A 26651-nucleotide genomic window follows, 5' to 3' on the forward strand; every position below is an offset into this window, starting at 1 on the left:
CATCATTGATTTTTCATTTCTTGTATTTTCTAATATTTCATTTCTAAAGACAATGACTAAGAGTAGATTGACTAACTTCAAGATTATGAACTTGTTTTAATTGAGAGATAATATATTAATGAGTTTGATTCTGTTGATGAAGATCAATGATAAAATCTTTATAAAAAAGAAGATGAGAATAGTCAGTAGAAGACATTGTAAAAGAAAGTGAAAGAAAAAATATTCATTTATTTTAAAAAAAAAGAGAAGAAGAGGAAAATAATAATATATTAAAAAAGTAAAAAAGAAATTGAAACAGAAAATACACTAAACTAGCTTAAGAGTTCTTAGTCATAAAAAAAAATTTTCACACAAAAAATTGATTAGTAGAATGATTGATATAATCATAAAAACAAAACAATACATCAGTTTTCTGAAACAAAAAGTATATACTCATCTGAGTTTCATATCATTTGTATAAATTCCTTCAAGATCATCTTCTCTTTCAAGGCTCTATAAGTCTGTTTACAAGCATCAATGATTCTTTTTGATTTTTTGATTATTTGCTCTTCTCATTATTCTTTTGTCAATCTTGATTTAATTTGTTCTATACAAAGCAGTATTTTCAAAACAGAAAACTTCTGATTTGAAACTTTTTTCAAAAAACTATAATAGCTGACAATATTATTGAAAAAATAATATTGTAATTTTTTAAAAAGACAACTGCTGATATCTTTTCATGAGCAAATTCATTGATTGTATAAAACAATAGAAAGTCTTTCTTTTTTTTTCATCAGCTTTATTTCTTTCTCATATGCAGTCTGTGAATCTTTCTCAGTTGATATATTTTCTTTGTCAAATCATTGTTTATCTTTCATCTGCCATTTCACTTCTTGTATAGTTTTCTCAGAATCTAACAAATGATTCCACATCATGAGTCTGTGATTGATACTTAGAATGATTAATATAATAATCAGTAGAATAGAGAACTTACTTTTTATTTGATTTAGAGACATCTTTCAGTCTCTGTTTCAGTATTGATGCTGTAATCTCTGTGCTAAATCTATATTCTATCAATATCTATATTAACAAGATTTCAAGATTTTGTTAATTATCTTTTACTCATGATTTTTGATTTTTTATTGTCAATTATTTTCTATTGTTCTTCAGTATTTGCTTTTCTGAATATCTCAGTTTTTTTCAACTGTTGAATATAGTAATTGACAGCTGTGTGATCTGCATTTTTGATCTGTTCAACTGTGGCTTCTTCTTCATTCATTTTTATTCATTATTTTGTTGTTTTTTGAATATGAGAATTAACTGAGAGTTCTGCTTCTGCTTTTCATTTTTTGTCAGCTGTGGTTTCAGATTTTGATTCACAATATATCATTTTGATAGATTTGAAAGTGAGAATCAACTGTGGCAGATATAAAAACTGAAAAATCTGAGATAAGAGATGAAACTGAGGCTAGAAGTGATTGATCAATATAATAATTGATATAAAAATGAGCTCAGAGTAGAGGGCAGAGAGCAGTAGTAGTAATAATGAATAAAAAAAAAAAATCAAAAGAATTGAAGAATAAATGATCATATTCTATATAATATATTATTACATTTTCTTGAATTGTCTATTTGAGTGATTTTGTTGTTGTGTTATTCATCAACTATATATAAATATCAAATATCTCTTCTTTCTCTTCTGTCAATCTTTTCATCTTCTTATACTATTTTTACTCTATCATTCTCTCTCTCTGTGTTCTCTGCTCTCTCTAGCTTCTCTTTCTCTTCTTCTTTCTTATAATTTTTAATTTTTTTTTAATTCTATCAATGTAAGTGAGCTATATTTTATTTTTATACTAGTTATTATGCTAATCAATAAATTGACAGCTAGAATCATCAAATAGCCATAAAAATGACAAAAATAAAAATAATAGTAAGAAGATGTGTTGCAGAGAAGAGATCTACAAAGAATTTAATTAACAAAATTAGAAGAGAAAAAAACAAACACTCTTCAAAAAAACAGTATATCACTTATATAGACTCAAAACACTGTTACTGTTGAAAGAGTAGTAGTAAGTATAAATATATCTATAGATTTTTTGATATATATAGCTGAATATCTAACTTAATTATTTTAGCAAATGCTCTATGTCAAATCTGATATTATCAGAAATCTGTTGAGCTTCTTATCTGCAAAGTCCTCTTTCAATATCTTATTCATGAAATTATATATAATATTTTTGATGATATTCAATTTCAAGCAACAGTACTTCAGATATTACAAGAGACTGCAGAGACAGTCTTAGTTAATGAATTTACAAATATGAAAATGACTGAATTTTACAAGTTAATATACTAATCATTATACTAATTGATGAAGTGTTAGTGATCAATCTATACATTATTCATACTAAATGTATCACAATTCAATAGAAAGATATGAAATTGATGCAACATCTGTAACAAATCATGACAGAAAGTGATATATCAGAATATGAAAATACCTCAAATTAGTTCACTTTTTATTTTTGCTTTTTATTTTCATTTTTTGTTTTTGTTTTTTGTTTTCACTTTTTGATTTCACTTTTTGTTTTCAGTTTTCACTTTTTTTGTTTTTTTGATGATATCCCATGAAGTTGATGTTTTTAATTTTTTTTTTTTTTTTTTTTAGTTAATCAAAATGAAAATGAGATGTTTCTGCTGTAGACAAACTTTCATATAAATTTCTATTGGTAGGTGTCTATAGTGGAATTAAGTAATTACAGTGAAAAACATCAAAAAAACCTATTTGACACATTTGTCACTATAGGCTGCCGTAATTCCCTCACACCACCCCTGCCACACGGGACAAGGCTGAGGGATCCCATGAAATCGTGATTGTTTTTAAAGTGGGTCGTTCGGCAAGAAGCCCTGTTTCATACCACTGGCCAACTATTCTCAATACTCTAAACATTCGCCACAAACTACATTTCTGATCCTGACAAGGTATATATATATATACATTCCCGGGCGAGCAGTTACGAAAGGCGTTTATAGAGGACGTGGGATGGGCGATTCTCCAATGTTTCTTTGGTTACAAACGCGGAACATACTCTACCCACCCCATCAGACTGAGAATTTGAACAAATACTCATTGATGGCGTTCTCGGACCCTGTCCCTTGCCAGCCACCGTTGAGCTATTGTGCTGATGTTGCCCACTGTGTCGGAGAATAGTGCTTACTCAAGGTTTCGTTCCTGGCAGATGATCGGCATATTAGCCTGTCTTTAAGATACTCCTTGACCCGGCCTGGTCCTTCGACATGACAGATCACTTCAACAGAAGGATCGTGTGGGTAAACAATTGTCAATTGCTATTCAAAGGTAATACGAAATTCTTTGGAACAGCTTGCTATACGCTAAGCTTTATTATTCCCGATGGATACTGTCATGCCCAACAATATATTACTATGTGGAGGGCTTCGTCAACATGTTCCAGGCTTTTAGTGACCTGATTCCAATGTGCCGTGCATGCCCACATTTTTTGTGGCTATCGCTGTCACGCTCCACGATGGGTCTCCGAGCCCAGAGACCGTTTTTTAGGCAACGTGAGATGGGAAAAAGCAAATATGCGACTAGGAAGAACAACTAAAACAATACAAGCAAAACCTGCGACAGGCATGGCGAGAAAAAGCATCCCCGCATGGGATGCGTCTTGGATTACGAAGCCCAGGTCGCTTTGATATTAAGTATCATCATCTCTGAGGCCGGATTAGTTGGGATGGCAGTGGGTTTCGCAACTACACTCGGTTGCGCATATGTGAAGAGCCTTTCAAGTTAGCCGCCCTCTCTGATTTTCATCCCGGATATTGCCTCACTGTTATTGGGTCAAGAATGAATGACATATCAATGCTGTTCATGGGCATTGTTCTGGAAGATTTCTTGAACATCAATGCAAAACTTATGACAGACGACAATTCCGAGGAATCATGCACCTTGCCGTGTCATCTCGTAAAGGGGGTCGCCGAATTTGGGATTTGGAAATGATCGACCAACTCTCATGCGACGGATTTCCATAGTCGTGGCTAGTACTTTGACGATGTCAGATAATGCAACAGAATGCTGGGAAGCACCATGCACAAATTTGAATACTCTCGTCTTTAACTACTGCGTACTGCTTGAGTAAGTCTTGAGAATAGTAACTAGCATGAACCATGTGCCTTTGAAAGATACTTACCCAGGAGGTAAATATCGATCGAGGTTTTTACCAGTCCTATGAATGAGACCAGTCAGATATCGCAATGTGTTTGGAGTTCAAGATCCAACCCAAGCTTTTCCTTCACTTCCCTCATCACTCTTCTTGCTTATGCTGGTATACTCCGGTATTTTCGTTCATGGTACACCTGTGTATGCTTGTTTTGAAGCTAATCCAGCGCCTGGGCTCTTTCTTTGAGCCCTATTATTATCCCCTCCATACTCAAGATGAATACGAACTGGTAGACAACCTAACAAAATGGGAGTTAGTACACCAAAGCTTGAACGTGACTATCAAACATGACCAGAGATTAGCATTTTGGTTAAGGTTAGGCAATGGTGGCGCCCGGAGGAATATTGAAACCATCGCTAAGGACATTGGAACCCCCACCTTGAAGGTTTTTCCGGTCGAATATGGGCTTTCTACAGCTTACTGCATACTCCATCTGAACCACTCAAGAGAGTATGTCTCGGGTTTGACAGGAGATCAACATGGAACGTAGCATTCCTTGAACTCAATTATTTTAACCAGGAGGTAATCGAAATTCAGATTCCTCAAAGCATCACTTGGCCATCTACTGAGCACTCACTGAGCAGAGGGTTGGAGACTGCCTTTTGCGTGGAAGACTCTCCTAACGCTAGATGGCTGCCATACTGGAAAATTCTTGCTGGGCCGCAAGTGGCCAGGTTCATGCAAAGGCTCGATGAGAAAGCGCCATAAACGGGCCGCCGGGACCTCCATCCTCCGCGGCGAAGCACCGTATCCACATATCATTTCGGATGTGAGTAGTAATACTTGTGGACATCCGTATATCCACCTACCTCCACCCATGTTCGCAGCTCCAGCGCTAGCTGAACCAACTCAATTGGGGGTTGTCTTTGGCCCTGAGAGATGTCATCCGGACTCTGAAGTATGAACTGCTTCCCGCTATTCCAGAGGAGCTCCAGGTTAAGGGGTTATTTGAAATAATTTGACCTCCCAAGTGAAATCAAATGATCGGACGGTGAAGTTGGTCGCTTGGTATCTTGATTACTTATTCCTAGGGATATCGCCTCTCGTTTCTATATTTTATTTCTTTTCTTGTTTCTACCTTCGTTTTCCAGCATTTGCAACTTCAAACACCTTTGCGAGGCTGCAGTTTTTAAGGCTGGCAGCGGGTTTGTACAATATTCCAGTTACTGTGGCTAAAGTTTCTTGAGAATATGCTCTTTCGACATGGTCTAGGCTTGCTCGCCCTCGTCACCTCTGACGTGCTGGCTGCGAAGTAAGTATCAAGCGCTCATCGGATGAAGATGTGAAACTGTGGGTTACTGACCCTTCTGATAGTTTCCATGGAAGGCATCACAACCACATCCATGCCACCTACGAAAAACGGCAATCGTCCAATACCACAGAGGAATATGAATATGTCATTGTCGGATCTGGCCCCGGCGGGGGCCCTCTCGCATCTAGGCTTGCTCTTGCAGGGCATAAAGTCCTTCTGATCGAAGCTGGCGATGACCAAGGCGATTCCACAGTTTATCAAACCCCAGCTCTTCATCTGCAATCGAGTGAATATCAAGAAATGCGCTGGGACTATTGGGTTAACCATTACTCTGATCTCGAACGCCAAGAGAAAGATTCCAAATTTACTTATGGGAAACCCGATGGCCAATTCCATGTCGGAGCAGCTGCACCCGCAGATGCCAAACCTTTGGGAATTATATATCCAAGAGCAGGAACGCTCGGAGGCTGCGCCTCCCATAACGCTTTGATCAGTGTTTATCCTCATAGGAGTGATTGGCATAACATCCAAACCATCACTGGTGATGCATCCTGGGCTCCGGATAAAATGCGCAAATTTTTTGAGCGTCTAGAGCGGTCGCGATATTTGCCTAATGGTATTGTCGGTCATGGTTTCGAAGGTTGGTTCGAAACTAGCCTGACAAACTTGGGCATCGTTGTGCAGGACCTCAAACTCGTCTCCCTGGTCGTTGCTATTGGCACTGCCATGGGAAAAGGTGTCGGCAGGCTGATCTCAACTGTAGCTGGCTTAGGAGAGGCTTTGCTTTCTGATCTTAACTCCGGTAGTCCGCTTCGTGACTCCACTGAGGCCGTATACCAGGTTCCTATCGCTGTCAATACTCATGGGTATAGACGAAACGGCCCTCGTGAATTCATCCTCCAGACCGCCAATGCGGTCAATGAAGATGGCGCGCGAAAATACCACCTGGATATTGCCCTCAATACACTTGTAACCAATGTTCGATTCGACACATCTGGTCCTGTCCCGAAGGCCGTTGGTGTAGATTTCCTAAAGGGCCAAAGTCTCTATTCAGCCGATCCTCGTGCTTCGGATTCCCGGAAGGGAACCCCAGGCAGTGTCACTGCAACTAAAGAAGTGATTCTCTCCGCCGGAGCATTTAATACCCCTCAACTGCTCAAACTGAGCGGTATCGGTCCCAAGGATGAGCTAGAGAAATTCGATATCCCGGTCCTTGTCGACCTTCCCGGAGTTGGCCAGAACCTCCAGGATCGCTACGAGATAGGTCTTGTGGCAGAGACCGAGACTGATTTCTCCATCACTTCCAAATGTACCTTCTTAACCACGGACCCAGACCCATGCCTTGAACAGTACCGGCATGGCGAATCTGCTGTTGGAAAGGGAACCTACACCACCAACGGCCTCGCCATCGCAATTATCAAACGCTCTTCCGTCGCCAGTGGCGATCCCGATCTCTTCATCACTGGCGCCCCAGCCTACTTCGACGGCTACTTTCCCGGCTACTCCGTTAAGGCACTTGCTGATGCTCGTCACTGGACTTGGATTACGCTCAAAGCACACACTCGTAATAACGCGGGAACCGTCAAGCTACGCTCCAAGGATCCCCGCGATATGCCCGAGATTAACTTTAATTCGTTCGACGCTGGCGTCACCACTGATGGCGCAGATGAGAAGGATCTCCAGGCCGTTGTCGAAGCAGTGCAGTTTTCGCGCGAGATCTTCAAGAGCGTAGTACCCATCGAAGGCAGCTTCAAGGAAGTTTGGCCTGGCCCCGAGCGAGCCAACGACACCGAGAGCCTCAAGGATTTTATCAAGAAGGAGGCGTGGGGTCACCATGCGTCCTGCACATGTCCAATTGGCGCTGACAATGACCCAATGGCTGTACTGGATTCCAATTTCCGCGTGCGTGGCGTTGAGGGCCTGCGCGTTGTTGATGCCTCTGTCTTCCCTAAGATTCCCGGCTTCTACATTGCCGTTCCTATCTATATGATCAGCGAGAAAGCTTCGGATGTCATTCTCCAGGCTGCGAAAGGAGTTTAAAAGTACAAGAGAAAAAGGGATCAAACCAGCTTTGATTGAAATGTTGAGCGATGTGCCTTTTCCCGTATAATAAGTCGCTGTACAGTATATATTCATTCCGTGAGAAAGGGACTGATTTACCTGCTCAAAAGAGATACCCGCCATTTTATGCTAGTAAATAGCAACAGGCACCCATCTGCGCCGAACTGTACACTGATTGTGTATTTATATATATATATATATATATATATAATAATTTAATCGCCGGTATTTGTTTCGTCTCCATCCTGTTTTAAGCGACATCTGCCTCATCCAACCACCTAAATTCTAGTAAATAATTTAAATATAGAAGCATCGGTTTATGCCGATAACCTTTCAACTTCGTAATAGTGCTTTTAGGCCTTAGGCCAAATCTCGGCCGTTCCTGACCTTTTCTGTAGAATGGCTAATCTTCTATGATGGAGGTGGGAAATTGAAAGTTGATTGATTGTATGCAACTATGTATATGGCGAGCTAATATCTGGTCTACTAGAGGCCTACCAGCACCCTGGCCACAAGCACCCGGAGCATATCTATGGCTCCATGAATATTACATATTAATCCGGCCCAGTAATCCCATTGAAATTCTCCCATTTATATAACTTCTTATATTCCCTGCAATTCAACTCTGTCTCTTCTAATCAACTCTCATTTGAGCATTATTCTCTGCTCCTTCCTCCCTCAATTCCCCCACAATATCCTGCTCTTGTAGCCTAAAAACACTGAACATTTTTGTTTGCTCCTTTCTCCCATCTCACAAGATCTGGTTCTAGCAAAGGTCTCGCTCTTCTCTTCTGGCTCTGGCCCTTGGCTTAGAACAGCTTCTGGCAGGAGGTTTTATTTGACCAGTCGAAGGATTGACTGGAATTCACCGATGGGTAGACCTTGAAGTTTGATAGAGTGATGTAGTTGAATAGATAATTAGTACTGAATCGCGTATGTTGGATGGAGGAGGATGGTGAAATTGTAATGACTCTAAGCAAGGACTTCTGTTGTCTCCTGCTGAGGGCTTTGTTGCTTGTTGATCTTTGGACATGAATTCGAGTCGTTTTGTTAGTCATTCTGTCCGGTCTTTGAACCAATGCATTGCAGTAAGCTTGCTACTTGTCGGAGATTGACCATTTATGGCAGGAGGCCCACGGAGCCAACCTTAGGTTAAGCATATAGTTGATGGTGCGGGGAGCGGCCAAGGGCCCAGAACCTGATGGAGGTGGAAGATTGTGTTGTTGCTCGTAGTAGTAGTGGTGGTAGTGGTGGCCCCGTTGGCCCTCGGAGTCTTTGTACGTTCGGAATCCTTTGTCTTCATCAGGTCATCGATGTTGGAGATAGGATCTTTACAGTAGTGTAGAATCCATCAAGGCGTCTTCTAACAAATGCCTATTGGCGATCTCGCATGCTGTTGATGAATGGGTTGTGATAGAAATCATCTCGATCTCTGGTGAGTTTTATATCGTGAGTGACAAAATCGTGCAAATGATATTTGTATGACAGACGATCATTATCCTTGACATATAAGGTAGTTATCTCTCTGATGATATTAAAATGTTCTTCTGCCAGGGACACTGCATATTTGACTCCTATGTTCTCCCATAGCGCAGCTGCGTTATCTGGTTCTAAGATTCCAATTCTTGTTTGAATAGGGCTTCTTAGTGATTGCAACATGCAACAATAGAGCATCTTTGTGTACATCATCCGACGTTATTTTCTAATGCTCATAAGTTTTCCAGGGCCATCTTCTGATTTTTGGCGAGAATGTCAGTTCCACCTATTACATCCAAGTCTGATTGAATTCCAACCTACCACGTTTGGTAGTTGGTCCCATCTAACGTGGTGGCGGGTTTCGTATCCATTGAAGCTTGCACCTCCATTTGATATTCGCAGTTTTCATTCTTTCAATCATCTGCTGGAGCATTAGCCCAATCCTGACGCGCCGCAATCATCACCTGTTGGCAGAGTTTTGCCAGTATCGCGGCTCGAGCTGGAGGTCTTCATCACGTCTTCCTCTGCCGTCGCGTATTTCGGTTTGATCTCCTTGTCTCGTGCCTTTGAGCTGGATTCCTGATTGCACTCTTGTTCGTGAATGGTGTCTGAATGAGAACGTAGGGATTTCTTGTGATCTGATCGCGGAATTGGTCGTAATCACGAACCGCTCATTTGACCAATTGATAAAATAGGGGTTTTGATTCCAAGAATGCGATCACCTTCCTGCTGTAGTTCCACGTTACTCGTATTCCTGTGGAATACACTGCTTTATGTGCAAGGAGCTGCCTTTTCAACAAATTGATGTCGAACGCATCTAATATAGTCTACCGCGGCATATTCTCAATCAAGATGTGAAGCTTTTCTCAAAACCATGCCAACTGGGCTCATAACCTTATGAGATGGTCAATCTTCCGTTGTTGACAATGGTGGTGATAGTGGAGGCTGCTGGTCACGTGCGCTGGTGGACCTGGGCCATTTCAACCGACCCCATCCAACTCCTGTACCGCCGAAAGGCTTGGGGAACACCTTTTAATTCAATAGGATATAATATGGAGCCCTCACCCTTTTATTTGGAGACGAGATGTCTTCAAATCGGCCCACACGCCACCCGTTGGACTCCGGAGCGCTAACAGGCGAGTTCAGAGCTAGGCCAGACCTTGCTCTGGATTTCACCTCTATCAGGTTTCCATGTATGAGATTGTGGTTCGAATAAGTTGCCACCAATATTTGTTGTGCAGACAGGAGAAAATTGGATTTGATCCAATGCGTGGTTTCCTTGCCATTGACAATGCTAGCGCTCCTGAGGTGTGCAGCTTCCTTGCTCTTGCCGTGGCTTGGCCTGGCTCAACGATGAGAATTCTGTTGTTGTTCTCTTCTTCAGTCGTGGAGCAATATGGATTTCTTTTTCTTTGTTTGTTTGTTATGCTATACATGACACCATGAGAGATTACCAGCATACTCCTTATCCGATTTTTTGTTCTCGTTTATCAGGACAGCAACCGGAGACCAGGAACCCAAGACCAATATCGAATAACTGCTCTCAATAATGGCTCCTGTTACGCGTTTGAATTCATTCCTCCTGGCCTGTATCACATTATCTCATCGTGGGAGGTATTTTTTGAGTTCTTTCTGTTAATGGCATTACGTTCTAGCCTAAAATTGCTACCCTTTTCACTGAGTTTTCCCCAGATCGGGTCTCCGGATCTCTTTATATATGTACGAGTTGTTGACACAACTCCGCTACCAAGCAGCTGGGTGCATATTCTGTATATTAATCTCTTCATTTAAGGGATGGGGATTGGACTCCTTTTGGAGCCATTGGTGGTTGTTGCTCTGCTGCTGGGGGGAACATGGATCAACCGATTGTCAAATGTATCCTGTCCATATACCTCCGATACAACACGGTTTAGCTCGGTATCGAGTGATGACTTAACGGATAAAATAATGGACAACGCTGAGGACAAACCATCCACCACTGCCGGAACAGATGATGGGTCGTTGTCAACTCCCACTTATCGTTCCTCATCCCCATCTTTGCTTTTGAATCAAGAACGGCCATGGAGAATTAGACGAATTGGGCTGTGGCTGTGGAAAAGAGAAATTATCACACCAAATACAGCAAAATTTCGCAATCGATGCTTCAGCAGATTTCTTCGGAGATTCCCTTTTTTGGTGGAATGCTGGTATTGGACCTTAGTGTATTGGGTATGTGCCCTTTATATGAGTTACAATGACTTGAGACGAAACCCTGTCTATGTGTTTATGCTGACTGTATATACAGATATATCAAATTGCACGAGCCTTCACAGCAGTTACTCTCAAAGATGCAACTGTAGACGTTGCACGAAAACATGCAATACAGCTTCTAAAACTGGAGAAAAGCTTCTACATCTTGTGGGAGGCACATATACAACATTATTTCCTCCGCCGCCCAATCCTAATGGCTTGGACAAATCGGCTCTACTCTTTCATCCATATACCTGGAACAATTGCCTTCCTCGTTTTGCTCTACTACTATACCAACACGAATAATTATCCCGAAAGCCGCCATTCCGTGAAGTGTATTGGCTGTCCAAGCAGAGTCCCGAAAGTCCCAGAACTGTATCAAACGCGCAGGCGAACGCTGGCACTTTGTAACCTGCTCGCCTTTGTAGTTTTCACGCTGTGGCTGTGTATGCCACCTCGACTTTTAAGTGATCGGCCAGTGGTCGGTCCGGTAGGCGAGCTTTCAAGGAGCTATGGTTTTGTTGACACAGTTCACGGGGCTGGTGGCGCAAGCAGTGTTTGGACGCAGAACCGATTCTGCAATCAATATGGTCAGTTTCACAACCCACGACCATTTTATACCCATACGGTATTTCCTGCTGATGATACGATCTCCTTACTTTCTCTAGCTGCCATGCCATCTCTGCATTTGGATATTCGTTGATGATTGGTATCACTATAACAACATTTCCACTCCCTCCTCAGCACCATCTATCCCAAACCTTACGCCCACTTTTTCTCAACTATTCTCATCCTAGACTCGCCTCCAAAGCCCTCCGCCTACCATGGCAGCGCATCGTATGTATTGTCTTCGGGATAACCTACCCGCTTACCATTCTTGCTGCTATAATCGCAACCGCCAACCATTTTATCCTCGATGCTTTTGCTGGCGCGATTATTTGCGGGCTAGGGTGGTGGGGAAATTCTGTTCTTTTAAATTTGCTTCCGCTGGAGGATTATATTTTTTGGGTATTGCGGATTCATAAGCCGGAACAAGTGTCTATAGGTTTCCGCCCTTTGTTTGTTTTCGATGATTCTGGTGAAGGCCAAGCCTAGATGCGATGAATTATAAAATCATGCACCGGCTCCCAGTCCTTCTATATTACGCATTTTGCTTCTTAGTCCCGACCTTTTATATATCTATTCGACTGGATATGAGATCCGAACTACTGTAGGGTTTTACTCCGGTTACCTTGCCGGGTTCGGCAGATTGTCTGGTATGTGAGAAATTCGTTGGTCCTGATAAAGATGCATATATGTTACCATAAACAACAGTCGCTTCTTCAATGCTGATATAGTCATATGGACACTCCTTCAAACCCTTTTCTGATTTCCGAGGTTGATTTCCACGAGCCCGACTGATGTTATGGACAGTATTTCTTGAGTCTTAGGATATGATACCTCACCCACTTGTTAGTATCTTTTTTCTGCTTTCTTTTTTTTCAAATGGATGTGTTCGTTCCTCAGAATGAGAAGGGGAGAATTAATATTGGGTTCTTTTTTCTCTTTTCTTTTGAAATCACAATTCTGTCTCCGGGGAAGAAAAGCGGGGGTGAATATATATATCTCACGACCTCGCTTCCTCCTCTTGAGCACAAAATATGAGGATAAAAAAGAAAAACAACGACCCCAACCGCCTCCAGAAGAATGCTGCTTCACACTGCGGTACTACTTAAAAAAGCTAGCGGAAAAATGGAGTAAAAAGGGAAGAGCTTGCTCTGCCAGCACCCGGATACGGCCTGGTGACCTGGTCGATGACCTCCACGCCTAGCCCACATGGGATAGGGAACCGATGTGTGGGACGAAGTACACACGTAGGACACTGCTGGAGAGGCTGACGGAGAGCGTGAATGGGTGGATAGGTGGTTGGATGGGAGGTTAGGGGAAGTGGAGGATTCTCCGTCTATCTCTATGGTACCGGCTGCGTTTCAACGCCTGGATGTTGTCATACATGCAGAGAAAGGGGCAGAAGGGGGAAAGAAAAAGAAAAGGAAAAAAAAAAAAAAAAAGGGAAGGGAAGAGACGCTGGAATCGAGAAAAGTGGATGGATGGATGGAAGTCCAAGGCGAAATTATATAGTTACGAGTATCTATTTACTCCCGTTGTTACCTATGCGTGGCCCAGTTCTCGATATGGGTTTGTAGGAAAACAAAAAAACAAAAAACAAAAAAGCAAAAAATAAAAAACTCAAAGGGCTCTCTCTGGGCTGTATTCACACGTCCTCTGATGGAAAATGCCACGAACCCCCTTTTTCACAGCAATTTTTGTATTACAGTTAGGCTAACTTGGTTACCATATAATCAGTGAATTATGCAACTAACTGGTGAGTTATTATTGTTATATATATACATATATAAAAATATAGAAGAGGTGACTGGGAGCACAAAAGGGATGCATTTATATGAAGTTGCCTGACGAGGAAAATAAGAGTTGATGGTCGACCCAGGGAGAGCTCTGGGTCTTCCTCCTACCCTCGTTTCACATCTCGCCAGACTCAGCTCATCCCATCCCCGTCTTTCTCGACTGGCTCCTCTGGCTGGTGGCCGGCCTTGATAGGGAATATCAGCTCACATTTTTTTGATCAGTTAATCCGGATTTCCCCACGGTTGCTATACCGTACTATGGTTCATCTATATTGACACTCCTGAGCCTTTGAAGTCAGCAGAAAAGGAAGATATTAACTTATCTTCTTACGGGATTTCTTGCGCTGGTTTCTCTCTTGTCGTTACTCATACTCTTGGTTCTTTCAAACCAAAGGGGCAAAAAAAAAAGAAAAAGAAAAAGAAAGAAAAACGCATTCCTTTCTGTCTACCTGTATTTTGATTTAATTATATTTTGAACGAGTCATTGTGACTGTGAAAGGGACTACGAGGGAGAGAAGCTGTGAAGCCCCTCCATTCATCCGCCCATTGTGGTGTGAATACCAGGCACAGTGAGAGAGTTTATCTCAAAGCGGTGCGGAAAAAGGGCGAACCCCCCTTGAAATTGAGAGGGCCCCCTTTTCAATACCCTCAAATCGACTGTCTGGAGAAGCAGACTGCTGTCTCTACGATCCCGCACGTCTTCTTCTTGTTGTGGTGCTGGTGCTTGGTGCCTGGTGCTTGGTGCTGGTGGTGGATTCTCCCGAGCCTCGCCCGGCCCTTTCCACACACGCGTTTCTTGTCTCACGCCACGGTCTTCGCGCACCCAAGGAATAATCTTATCCACCGCCAACTCCAAATCCCAAACACACAACTTTCTCTCTCAACCTCCATCCATCGACTCCGCCCAATCCACTCCTCGACCACCCTTCCGCCTGGCCATCGTCGCTTTTCTTTCCACTCCCTTCGCCGACTGCTCCTATTCCCCTGTTCTCCTGTTTTTCTTGTCGTGCCAAAGCTGTCGCCATGGCCGAGGATGCAAACCCCGCCGCATCGCGAATCAATTCGGTCCCTCGAAACATGCCATCCGCAGATGCTGCTCCAAATGCTTCTGCATCCCCACATACAGAGAGAGATGAACAGGCCGATGTAAAGCCTGAAAACGCGTTGGCTGGTGGGTACTCAATGCTACGCCTCCCGTCCCACGTGCATTCCTTTCCCCTATTTTATGATTATATTTTTGGGGGGGGGGGGGGAAAGGATTTACTTGTTTTTTTCTTTTGTGCCTTTCTTCTTCGACTGACCTATCCACTATTTGTAAGGGACGAAAGCCGCCGCTTCTGAAAATCCTGAATCCCCTGCCACAGAGGCTGCCAAGCCCGAGCCGCCTGCCGGAACACAAGAGCAAGATACGGATGAGAGCGGCGTTGCGGTAGAAGAGACAGCTGAAGTTGCTGCCCCCACCGGAGATGGCGCCAATGGAACCCCATCTGCTTCCAAAAAATCCAGTAACGGAAAACGCAAATCGACAGGAGGCGTTGACAGCAAGGGGAAAAAATTGAACAAGAAAAAGTCTGCAGCTCGAATTACACACCTGGATGCCAAGCCAGGAGAATACTACACTGCTCGTCTGAAAAGCTATGCGCCCTGGCCGTCGATAATATGTGATGAGGAGATGCTCCCCCCTTCTCTTTTGTCGACGCGCCCGGTTACTACGAAACAGAAGGACGGTACATACAAGGAGGCTTACAGTGACGGCGGCAAACGTGTGCATGAGCGAACGTTTCCAATTATGTTCTTGTACACAAATGAATTGTAAGTGAAGCTTTCGCTTTTCATTCATTGACTTTTTTTTTTTTCAGGGAAATGATTTCTCCCTGACGTTCGCATCTGAAATCAATGCGCTCGGCCGTTTTTCCACCTTGCACGGTGGGGTCGTCATATTAGAAATGTTGAGGGCTCGAGCTGACAGAAATTGATCTATTTCCAGTGCTTGGATTCCAAACACCGACCTAACGCCTCTCGACCCGGAGTCCTGCAAAGATGTGAATGAAAAGGGAAAAACGAAGAGCCTGGTTGAGGCTTATCGTGTAGCCGCCGAGAACCATGATCTTCAATATTTTAAAGATATGCTTGCGGACCATCAGCGGGCGTTAGAGCAAGACCAGGAGGAACGTGAAGCTCGCGCGGCAGCAAAGGCGGCTAAGCAAGAGAAGAAAAAGCGGAAGAGCATGGATGTGGCTGATGAGCAAGAAGATGAGGCAGCGGATGTTGGAACCGAGAAACGAAAGAGCACGAAGAAACGGAAGAAGGACGTTGAGAGCGATGCTGAGAGCGACAAGGTAAGCGGATATGCCCGAAATTTTGTGGAGCTGTGATTCTCGATCGCACTCCTTCGGGCGCCACTTTTGGGTAGTGCTTTGGTGGAAAGGACACATTGGCTAACGGGGATTCGTTTTGTTTCTGGTCGCACACATCACAGCCCGCAAAGACCCCCAAAACTGCCACTAAACTAAAATTGACCACGCCCAAGACTCCAGCGACCGGTGAGTCAGGAAAGAAAACTTCCGCAAAACCAGCAAAAACGAAGGTCACCAGTGCCAAAAAGGCCAAAAAGGAAGCCAAGGCAACAAGTGATGGAGATACCGCTGAAGCTTCAAAGGAGAGCGAAGTTGAAAAGCCGCTTAATCCGCAGGAAGCCAAGCTGAAGAAGGAGAAAGAAGGTAACAAATTTTATCTACGATCATTGATATCTCCGATTATTTTTGCAGCTCTATTTTCTCCTCTTTACTCCATTTCTGGCACGTTTGCAGTGGTAGCGAGCTGTACTGACTTGATTCCAACCAGTTTTGTATCTTCGCCACAAACTCCAAAAAGGGTTCCTCACACGTGACCAGGCACCCAAGGCGGAGGAAATGGCTTCAATGTCTAATTTCATCCAAAAACTGGAGTCGTATGCCGATCTTGAAGTCAGCATCATCCGCAAAACCAAGATCAACAAAGTCCTGAAGGCCATCATCAAACTAAACTCGATCCCCAAGGACGAGGAATTCAACTTCCGCCGCCGCTCCATCAACATCCTAAATAAATGGACAACCCTACTGGATTCCGATATCCCCCCTGCAAGGGAGAAGGAAGAACAGGAGCCGAAGTCTAAGCCAAAGGCAAATGGCCACAAGCAGGTCAATGGGCAGAAGATGGAAGAGGCAACTGATGCGAATGACGGCGCTGCTGTTGGTGCTACTACCCAGGCGGATGAAGATGAGATCATGCCAGATGCCCCAGAGGTCAAGACTCCGGCGGACGGTGAGAAGTCAGGATCGCTTCTTGCCAAAGGAGAAGCGGAGGCTATGGAGGTCTAAGATATCACTTGTTCCTCCTGTCTGATATTCGTTTGCCCTGTTCTATTTTATTTTTCTTATTATATTAAATATATTTTCTTGTGTCTATTTTGTAGCTTTCTTTCTCTTTTTTTTTGTGCGTTTTAAATTTGTCTGCGTCTGCGTGTGTGTATGTGTGCCAGATCTTGAAACCCCCCTTTTCGAGGTTTCTTTTTTTGTTTTATTTTATCTCATGGCTATTGCCTTCTTCTATTTCTGTTATTTACTATTATGTCTTTTCTTTTTCTTTTCCATAAAAAACTCTCCCTCCCTCTCTCTTCAATCACATTAGGGTATGCCTTTGCTTGGTCGCGGCAGTGCGAGGGAATTACATGGAGACGATGGATGTTTGGAGGTACGGGAGGGGTGCTGGGTCAGGGAATTCATATGCATACCCAACAGGCAGGCAATAAGGCAGGAATAAACCCAACGAGACTACCAAAGCTGACCGGGAAAGGAAGAAAAACAAGGAGGGGAATCATAACGCGCAGGCCCCTAGCTGCCGCCTAGTGGCAGGGGTCAGGGGGCAATTTCTTTGCTTTGCTTGATTGGGTTGGTTGGTTTGTTTTTGAGAAGGCAAACAAATAAAAAAAACTAACGAGGCAGTTCCCCAAACAGGGAGGGAAGCTGCTGCTCTGGATGGATGATCTGGGCTGAGAAGAAAAGAAAATGCAATGGACAGGAAAAATAACAAAGAGGGAAATCATATATCAAATTTGATCTGAGAGGAGGGAAGGGTGAGTGAGTAAAAATATGCCACAGGTATCTTAATTTTTTTCCCTATCCTCATTTTCTACTCTTTTTTATATAGTTATTTATATCTTTAGCAGCTGCTTTCCTTTCCTTTCTTTCTTTCCTGTTTGCAAACACAAAACTACATTCTGTTGAGGGAAAAAATAGGGATAATTTGGAGGCAGGTTTTTGTTTTTGTTCGTGTGTGCTGGGCTGTTGCGCTTCTTCATGCTTGTTCAATTTTTTTTATCTTTTCCTTTCTTTCTCTCTCTTATTTTCTGAGCTTATTTATGTGTAAGTAAAGTCGTTTTTTTGCTTCTTCTTCTTCTTCCCTTTACACAAGCTATCGAGGTCATAATGCCCATTTATTAATGCTTACGGGGACTGTCATTTATTGTTATTATTATTATGGTTTCTGGCAGTTGTTATCAATTGTTTATCGGTCCTGTTTTTATTTTATAGTTCGTTTTTTTTTTTTTTAAAAAAAAAAAAAAAGCCGAGTTTTCGTCGTACATGAACTTTTTTATCCCAGGCATCGGAAATCCGTCTTGTCACATTTCAAGCCAATTAATTATCAATGAATAGATAGATGGTTTCATGAACTAAAAGCTTAGGAGAGAACTATGCACCTTTAAAGGTACATAAGTGATTTTGTTGATAGATAATAGATAAATTTGAAAACTATAGTAAAAAAAAAAAAAAAAAAAAAATCAAATCAGTAGTTCAGGTTACGTGCTGCTGATTAGCAGTTTTGGTTCCTCCAAAGAGTCTTATAACATCGACTGATCGATCAACTGGAACATGAAATTTAGGAGGAATGAATGATGTCTCCAAATAGCCCGACTTTCTTAGATTTGGTAACCATGGCTGTAGTTGGATCCCTGAAGTGATGTTCGAATATGTAACGCGGCCGTAGCGGGAAGAAGGTGGCTCACGTCTTCGTTTGCCAGGTAGTTCGATAAATCTCTATTGGGACGGGTCTGTTTGAGAGATCAACTTGCATCACTGCCCGATTGCTTGCACGTAAATATCGGTATATTTATAAACAGGTGGCTAACGCTCAGAGGCCTTAGAAAGCACCATTGAAACCCGCGGTCGTACCTCTCACTTCTCATGAAGGCCATGAGGCACACACGTAACGCAACTGCTCACCAATACCACTGAATGATTTCTTTTCTACAGCTATAGCTTCGCGAGCTGCTCGACGAATTTAGATGTAATTCCAATATACAAATTCACCAAAAGTGGACCGAAGTGTTTCTGCACCTTATGCTTCCTGGAGACGATTGCTGATGTCCATCTCCCTTTTCTCTCTGTAGTGTGGCCCGTCGTGCACATTTTATTGTATGACATGGCAGCATGTGAATAAGTAAATGACGTAAAATCCTATAGGGCTGTAAAGGGGAATGTAGAGTGCTTGAGTGGGGTGTAATCCTGCATATAGCGCAGGTAGATTATGAAACACATACGGGTATATTTATAAGAACATTATGGCTGTTGAGAGAGGGAAAGGGGGGATTTTCGGGAAACATAACGTAGGAAGCGCGAAGGAAAGCAGTAAGGAAAACAGTATAGAGCTTTCATCTCAAGGTTAACATTTGGGGTATAACGGCAGCAACTGTTAACCATAATCGGCGTGGCTGCCATAGGAAGGAAGTTTATATAGTATAATGAGCTCATCAGAGCAGAACTAGATGGAGGAGCTATGCAATTGGACCGCAGAAGTAGTCGAATGACACATGCATCCACATACAAAAGTGGCTCGAGCATCTGCGCCGTACTGTAGGAGGCAAGGACTATAGTAGAAACTGCGAATGAACTGCATTTTCGTTACGAACAGAGACAAAAGGGGCTCATTCGGTATGAATTTAGGTTCATTCCAAGGTTAGCTGATTAAGAAGCCAACGAATAGTGGCAGAGCGGATTTAAGCAAGACTGACTTGATATCTGGGGCTCCAGCGGATGGTATTAGAGAGGAAATATATATAGCAAACAAGGAACAAAGTGAAGTTGATCAATAAGAGAAATGAGGAGGTGTTTGAAGGAAACGTCAAGCTCGATAGGAAGGATTAAACAGCAGCCACAAGCCTTGTAGTCGCTTCTTCCATATAAATTCCTGGGTGGGTATGTCATTCGATCAGGGAGAAGGTACGATGGCCATATCGTACTTGCCGTCTTTCACATATCCTTCTTAAGGTACTTCATTCTATCTGAAAGATCCAGGAGGCGCAAGGCCTAGTTTTAAGGCCCGGACGGCCTTCACTTCTCTTTTGTATTAAATCCAACGTTGCGTGGACGATATATGAATAGAACTGATGACTATCGGTTCGTGAACCGTCCTCGGGCTTCGCGAGGCTGTGACAGCGCTGTGTTCCTTAGGCAAAATCGACCAGCGGGATGGTTGTTTCTTTGACCAAATTCGTCAGAAGCGCTGCTGTGAGATCCGCGAGATGCGCCGTCCTGTGGTATGGATCTAACATGTAGCCCGATGAGCATATTTCCTACCAGAACGCCCAGCACAGTCGGTTAAGTTCAAAAGGCGAGAGAGAGGCCGCAAAGAGCCATCTGTTTCACCCGAGACGAGTTGATCAAGCAATCTTTCGCCCAACGTTGCCTATTCCCCTCCCAACTACACTAATAATGACGTCCCCCGAATCGCTTTCTCCAGGTGCATCCCTAATTCCCCATCCAGGAGTACCGAATTTATTGAGGTCCCTGGCAAACTGGATCATGGACTCGTCTGCGACGACATCTCTTCCGACTTGTAGTCTTCCCACATCTTCAGAACCCATCGCCATCAGCGTTATCATCGTTGGAGCAGCAGCTCTCGAGACACATCCACCCACTGAGATGGACTCTAGGAGCTGGTACGCACACCGTTTGCCGATGTCCTCTGGCGGCTCGCCGCCAGTGGGTAACGACGCCACATCCGCGGAGAATAAGCAACCAGTGGACGATTCGGCTACCAAAGACAGTCCAAATCCAAGCCCAATTTTCTTTTTGTTGGAAGGGTTATCTCTAGTCGGTGCAGCGACTAAAGGCGCTGAGGAGACGTCTGAAAATACGTAGGTATCAGGACAAAGAGGGTTCAGAACGCCCCTCGCAACTTCGATCATCCTGGAGTTATGGGATCCTGATACACCTATGGCATATGCCACACCACGTATTTTTTTGATTCTGCCAGGGTTCAACAAGTGAATCGTCTTCGGAAGTCGAACTTGATGACCAAACACCAACTGAACCTCTCCTCCCCCTCCTTTTCCGTTGGGCCCTGGGTTTGATCTTTTTAATACACGCAACTCTATGTTGTTGAAAATGCCAAATTGAGCAAATAACGGAAGGATAGCAGTCCGCACACTGTCCACAGACATATCGCCAGTTGGAGTGGAGGAGGTGATGACACCAGGACCGGTGAAGAGGATGTTAAACGGGGCTTTGGAGAATGGCGCAAGGAGGCACATTGGAAGTAAAAAATAACTAATGCCACGACTACAGTTGGAAGGGATCTCATGTTTTATGACACCTCCGCTTGCACCGGAGCCGGGGGCACTCCCGGTTATGAGACCAGGTTTATAGAGGACGATGGTACCAGTGTAGGAAATCTCCATATGTGAGCCATTGGTAACAGCTTCCAAGAGTCGTAAAAAGGAGATTTCATGGGGGGCAAGGCCCATATGGATGGGATCGGATGGTCGAATCTGAGATATATGGACTGCGCGCCCAGTAAGCGTTGAAAGAACAAGCCGGAGAGTGAACTGGCGGTAGGAGGTGAAACGCAGAGGAGGTTGCGGAGTAGCCATAGTTTGATGGCCTGAGATTTGTAAAACAAAAACAAAAACAGCCGCTATCAACGCATGCGAAGATGAATGACCGAAATTATTTCTTCAAAATGTCACCAATGTTGCTAAACAACCTGAGCACTTTCGGGATTGAGTGTGGTATTTTTTTTTTTTTTTTTTGGTGGATAAATGCTTCTCCGAGAGCTGATAAGATGCGGAACTGGGTGTAATGGTAATACCAAACCGTATCTATGATTGCTTACAAATATTGTTCTGAAGGTGTGTAATCGCCGTATTCCCATGACAGCGCGGGGAGGATGTTCGAGGGGGAGCGATTAAATTCATAGATCGGGTCCAAACTTGTTTATGACGCACTGCTGAATTCATCCGACGACTGCGATTGAGACCTCACCTCATATTTACGCTGCGGGAATCGAAATCCATCCCAGCTCTTGATTTATTTCATTACTCAAACACCTTGCATCCGCATCTGACACAGCAGGGGAGATCCCCAGCAAGCCACAGCAGATATGCTCCCACCAGCACTCAACATTCCTCGATGGTAAACCATCTCACCACACATATATTCCTGCATGCTCATTGCCTACCCATAAAATAGAAAAACAAAAGGAGTAAAAAAACAAAGTGGGAGAAATGACAAAAATCAAAGAAACAGAAAAAAGAAACAAGCCCCCAAATATAATAACTAACCCTCAAAACCCTTTTACACAATACTACAGGCTCGCCGAAAACGCTCACCTCCTCCAACCCCCCATTAACAACTACTGCGTCTACCACCCATCCTCCACCGCCACAAAGGGATACACCGTGATGGTCGTCGGCGGACCCAACGCCCGCACAGACTACCACATCAACACGACTCCGGAATTCTTCTACCAACACCGCGGCCCCATGCTCCTCAAAACTGTCGACACCAGCACCTCCCCGCCGACGTTCCACGATACACCCATCCACGAAGGGTCCCTGTTCCTGCTGCCTGCAAATACGCCGCACAGCCCTGTGCGCTTTGCGGACACGGTCGGCATTGTCGTGGAGATGCCGAGGGCTGACGGGGCGGAGGATACCTTGAGGTGGTATTGCGGTGGGTGTAAGGGGGTGGTTTGGGAGACGAGTTTTGTGTGCACAGATCTGGGCACGCAGGTCAAGGAGGTCGTGGAGAGGTTTGCGGCGGATGAGGGAAAAAGGAGGTGTGGTTCGTGTGGGATGGTGGCGGGGGTCAGGTATGCGGAAGGTGAGGTGGTACAGCCGGGGAGGTTTCCGGAGTAGGATACGGGTGGGTATGGAGGAGGGTTGGATGGTATGTCGAATATTATCAGATCAGCTGGCTCACTGGTATTTGTTCCACATTCGATGGCGGGCATGAAGTTGACAGGAACAATGTATTGTAGTAAATTCGATTCTATTTCTGCTTTTTCCTTCGCTATTTTCCCCTTCAACAGTCCAAGAGAAGTCAAGCGGGAGTTGGTCGTGATTCAACCATCACGAAGATATATAAATGGCCCAAATACAACAGATTCCCCTCAGTTATTACCCATGGCTCGAAATATTTTAGGGACCCCAGGCACTGTGTTGCCCGCCTCACCCAATGGAATATGGCTAGCACACATTAGCAGAACGTAGGCATAATGTGGAGAAAGTCAATCACAGTGAGCGAACAGCAGTTAAAGAAGAAACTGAACTGAACTGAACTGAACTGAACTGAAATAGAACGAGACGAACTTAATGGAGCTTAAATGGTTGGGTGAATAGTAAATTCGAAGGATCGTTTCGTAGTGTGTTGCACTCTGTGTAGTTGAGAGCTGGCAGAGCAGTAAGCAAATATTAAGACTGCTAGCTACCTAGGGTTAGGAAGCCCATGAAGATAAACGTGAGGAGCACTTAGATATTCTGGAGGAGGACTGGTAACGGGATTTGAAAATGGTAGGCATGTGGTTGTGGGGAGAGATATCAAGGTGTTGGTTTGTGTATTTACAGCGGAAGATGAATGATGGAAAGTGGAATTACAACGGGCTGTATAGAGTGGAAAAGAATATTACAAAAAAGAAGAAGAAGCAAAGAAAAGCAAAGAAAAGCAAAGATGGAAAGGGCAAGAAGGGAAGCAAGAAAACAGGAGGGTGGCGAGGCGGATGGGGTTGAAGATTGGTTTGGGTGGTGTTAAGGGGAGACCTTATAAACACAATAGATAGTAACTTATGTCACCATCAGCCAAATCTGCATCAAATAGCCGGAATAAAGAAGAAAGCCGAGAAAGGCTTCGAGGGATGAAGAAAAGCTCAAATGTCTGATTTCACAAAGATACCGAGACGAAATGGGGAAAACATTGCAATAAAACCCGCACCACACCATGAATGACATGTCTCGAAAAAGGAAGATACGAGGCTATAGAGAAGGGTAAAAAAGAAAAGAAAACGGAGGGAGAAAGAATGGAGCCAGAGCGCAAAATATAAATATATAACCTGTAACATCCATCATTAACACCACCGCTCCCTAGCTCGAATTCCTTTCAAGCTTAACCTTTCACTCACTTACTCAGCAACCCAATTAATATAGCTCTTCAACAAGAATAAAGACGGAGAGGGGGCCACGGTGCTGTGAGAACCTCAAGGGCGTGTAGACCCTTAATTCTCGTTCGAGGATGGTCAGAAAAAAAACTAAGAACTCAGTCTTCAAACGGACAGTCGATACTCTCATGCCCATCCCGCTCGCACAGAGCACACCACTTTGACTCATCGATGACACCAGAAGCCTTACCGGCGACCGGCGACATGTTAGCTGTCAGCCCGCCGATACCTTTCAACCCTTCCAGCACCGCATCGCGCCCCGTGCGTTGCGAGCTGGGGCTTCCACTGGCCTTGTTGTTATTGTTGTACCCATTTGTTGTTGATGTGCCCAGGTTATTTTGTTGGCGTTGGTGGGTATTGCCGTTGAAGCTGTTGTAGCCGTTGTTGCTCTTGCTGTTATTTGCAGCTGACTTACCTGCTGCGTTCGTATTGGCGGCAGCAGAACCAAACATATTGGTGCAGGTAAGGATATCATGTCCGCTTGTTTCGCAAATCTCGCACCAGAGCGCGCCGCTGTCCTCTGTGCTTGAGGAGCGAGAGTCAGATTCCTGCATGCTTTCGAGCTGCTGCTGGTGGCGAATGGGTTCGTTTTGGTGCGGTGGGGAGAAGTGGGGGTATTGGTTATGGCCATTGCTGCTTCTGGGAGGTGGAGAGGTGGTGTCGTGCCAGTCATTGGGGACAACAGTGCGATCAGAGAGGGTATGGGTGTGGTTGGCGCCGCCAGCGCCCGTGCCAGTGCCGGCACTGTTGTGTCGCTGTTTGAGAGGTGAGGAGGTTATGGTACCGCTGCGGTTGCGGCCGGGGCGGTTCTGATTCTGGGCGTTTTCGAGCTCGCGCTCTAATTCTTCAATGCGGTAGGACTTATGGTCTGCGAGGCTTTCGAGTTCCTCAATACGATGTTCGAGTCTGGCGATGCGGTCTGCATCTTGGTGGTCACCATTATTGGCAGTCCCGACATTAATGTGTGTGAGGCCGGTCGGTTCACCTCTGCTGAGGGAATGGATGATAGCTTTTAGACCGCGAATTTCATCATCCTTTTGGTCCAGGTCTTTTGAGCTGGCATGTCCATCACCGCCGGCTCCTTTATATACTGAATTTGATTTCTCCCTTTCCTGCTTCAATTCCAGCCTAGTCCTTTCAACCTCACCCCTGAGGAACTCCACTTCTCCTCTTGCCTCAGCTTCGCCCCGACGAGCGTCTTCGAGACCATCTTCTAGTTCCGAAACTAATTCCTCCAATTGTTTAAGTTGCCTTGCGACAGTTTCCACATCCTCACCACGATCTTGTAGCTCCCTATTAGCCTGCATCAGTTCCTCTAGTCTTCTCTCGTAGACCCTCTCAGTCTCCGCGGCAGCCACTTCCAGAGTATCTAAAGTGCTACGAAAATCTGCTCGATGGCTGTCGAATTCTGCCGTGAGAGCCGCAATCTTCTCATTTTTCTCACGAAGTTGTGCGCGCACCTGGAGCGCATCCAGACCCTCCAACTCGGTAATGCTCTTTTGAAACTCTGCGAGTGTCGACGCCTGGTCTTCCAGCTGTTTATCACGATCACGCAATTGTTTCTCTAGATATTTGATTCTATCTGTTGACTCGCCGTCATAAAGTGCTGGTGTTCTCGTGTCATGCCGTTTTATTGACCCGGGTGTGTTCATGCCACTCTCGATGCTGATTCTAGATGACGGGCGACTGGGTGGCCGGGTAGCCCTGAGCGGCGTTCGAGGAACACCTCCGTTGGCAGGGATGCTCTTAGAAAATGCGGATGGTGTCCGGAGAGCGGTCAGGTTCAATTTCGGCGGAGAGGCTCGTGGTGATTCAGGCCGTGGGAGGGACGGGCGTCTGAATTTGGGTCTGTTTACAGAGAGAGGGCCAGGCCCTGCGCCAGGGCCGACGGATTTGCTAAAGGGAGGTTTAGAAGGTGTGGGCGGTGTGCTGCCCATAGACGCAGTCCGCTTGGAGACATATTTGTTATTATTCATAGGCACGAAGATGCCGGAGCCTGGTTGCGATGTGGTGAAGTAGCTCCGGCCCTCGACATCGCCATTATTCTTGCCTCTGCCGGCGTGTTCGGGGGCCAGCTCAACACCAGCAAAGCGGCCAGGCTTCCCGGCGACTGGGCCTAGAAATTTGACAGTGCCGTACATGCCCCCTGGCACGTTCACCAGGTCTCCGACCTGGATATCGTCAAGGGGCGCCATAATCGTGTCGTGATGTCTGTTGTGTAAATAAAGTTCTGGTGGAGTAAATAGTTAAATAGTGCAGGGATAGGGCAGATTATTCAAGAGATCCGTAGTAACATGTCAGGCATAGAATTGAGAATAACCAGAAGTGCAATTCAAGTCAAGCATGAGACGGAAGAAAACAGTGCAATGAGTGCAGAGGAAGGATCTTGGTGATACATAGACAGTCGTTGTGAAAAGGAGACATTGGGGTTGTGGATCAGAAGAAGACGAGAAGATTTGGAAGTTGTCGGTGTTGATTGGCGAACTATAAATACAAATATTTGTATCTAAAGGGACACGACAATGATATTTACAATTC

At 44.5% G+C, this 26651-nt stretch overlaps 8 protein-coding genes across 8 annotated transcripts; 4 read left to right on the forward strand and 4 right to left on the reverse strand.

Annotated features, from left to right (window-relative positions):
* Positions 1 to 3943: 3943 nt before the first annotated feature.
* On the reverse strand, positions 3944 to 5042 carry HCBG_01824 (uncharacterized protein; the record flags this gene model as incomplete). The annotated part of the gene is made up of 4 exons (XM_045428873.1): positions 3944 to 4041; positions 4194 to 4229; positions 4434 to 4461; positions 4866 to 5042. The coding sequence occupies 4 exons, from the start codon at positions 5040 to 5042 to the stop codon at positions 3944 to 3946; spliced, it is 339 nt and encodes a 112-aa protein (XP_045290659.1).
* Positions 5043 to 5413: 371 nt separating this feature from the next.
* On the forward strand, positions 5414 to 7515 carry HCBG_01825 (glucose-methanol-choline oxidoreductase; the record flags this gene model as incomplete). The annotated part of the gene is made up of 2 exons (XM_045428874.1): positions 5414 to 5475; positions 5538 to 7515. 2 exons carry the CDS (start codon positions 5414 to 5416, stop codon positions 7513 to 7515), a joined length of 2040 nt encoding a protein of 679 aa, XP_045290660.1.
* Positions 7516 to 9444: 1929 nt separating this feature from the next.
* Positions 9445 to 9991, reverse strand: HCBG_01826 (uncharacterized protein; the record flags this gene model as incomplete). The annotated part of the gene is made up of 3 exons (XM_045428875.1): positions 9445 to 9650; positions 9681 to 9778; positions 9969 to 9991. 3 exons carry the CDS (start codon positions 9989 to 9991, stop codon positions 9445 to 9447), a joined length of 327 nt encoding a protein of 108 aa, XP_045290661.1.
* Positions 9992 to 10806: 815 nt separating this feature from the next.
* On the forward strand, positions 10807 to 12642 carry HCBG_01827 (uncharacterized protein; the record flags this gene model as incomplete). Its single annotated transcript, XM_045428876.1, has 5 exons — positions 10807 to 11220; positions 11297 to 11831; positions 12039 to 12078; positions 12373 to 12501; positions 12579 to 12642. 5 exons carry the CDS (start codon positions 10807 to 10809, stop codon positions 12640 to 12642), a joined length of 1182 nt encoding a protein of 393 aa, XP_045290662.1.
* A 2024-nt stretch (positions 12643 to 14666) lies between these two features.
* Positions 14667 to 17002, forward strand: HCBG_01828 (PWWP domain-containing protein; the record flags this gene model as incomplete). Its single annotated transcript, XM_045428877.1, has 5 exons — positions 14667 to 14814; positions 14963 to 15455; positions 15631 to 15982; positions 16123 to 16363; positions 16488 to 17002. The coding sequence occupies 5 exons, from the start codon at positions 14667 to 14669 to the stop codon at positions 17000 to 17002; spliced, it is 1749 nt and encodes a 582-aa protein (XP_045290663.1).
* Positions 17003 to 20340: 3338 nt separating this feature from the next.
* HCBG_01829 (RNA-3'-phosphate cyclase) lies at positions 20341 to 21641 on the reverse strand (the record flags this gene model as incomplete). The annotated part of the gene is made up of 1 exon (XM_045428878.1): positions 20341 to 21641. One exon carries the CDS (start codon positions 21550 to 21552, stop codon positions 20341 to 20343), a length of 1212 nt encoding a protein of 403 aa, XP_045290664.1.
* Positions 21642 to 22061: 420 nt separating this feature from the next.
* On the forward strand, positions 22062 to 22818 carry HCBG_01830 (3-hydroxyanthranilate 3,4-dioxygenase; the record flags this gene model as incomplete). The annotated part of the gene is made up of 2 exons (XM_045428879.1): positions 22062 to 22093; positions 22272 to 22818. 2 exons carry the CDS (start codon positions 22062 to 22064, stop codon positions 22816 to 22818), a joined length of 579 nt encoding a protein of 192 aa, XP_045290665.1.
* A 1393-nt stretch (positions 22819 to 24211) lies between these two features.
* HCBG_01831 (uncharacterized protein) lies at positions 24212 to 26308 on the reverse strand (the record flags this gene model as incomplete). Its single annotated transcript, XM_045428880.1, has 1 exon — positions 24212 to 26308. The coding sequence occupies one exon, from the start codon at positions 26306 to 26308 to the stop codon at positions 24212 to 24214; it is 2097 nt and encodes a 698-aa protein (XP_045290666.1).
* Positions 26309 to 26651: the final 343 nt, after the last annotated feature.

This window comes from Histoplasma capsulatum (assembly GCF_000150115.1).
Source record: "Histoplasma capsulatum G186AR genomic scaffold supercont2.2, whole genome shotgun sequence".
NCBI lineage: Eukaryota > Fungi > Ascomycota > Eurotiomycetes > Onygenales > Ajellomycetaceae > Histoplasma > Histoplasma capsulatum.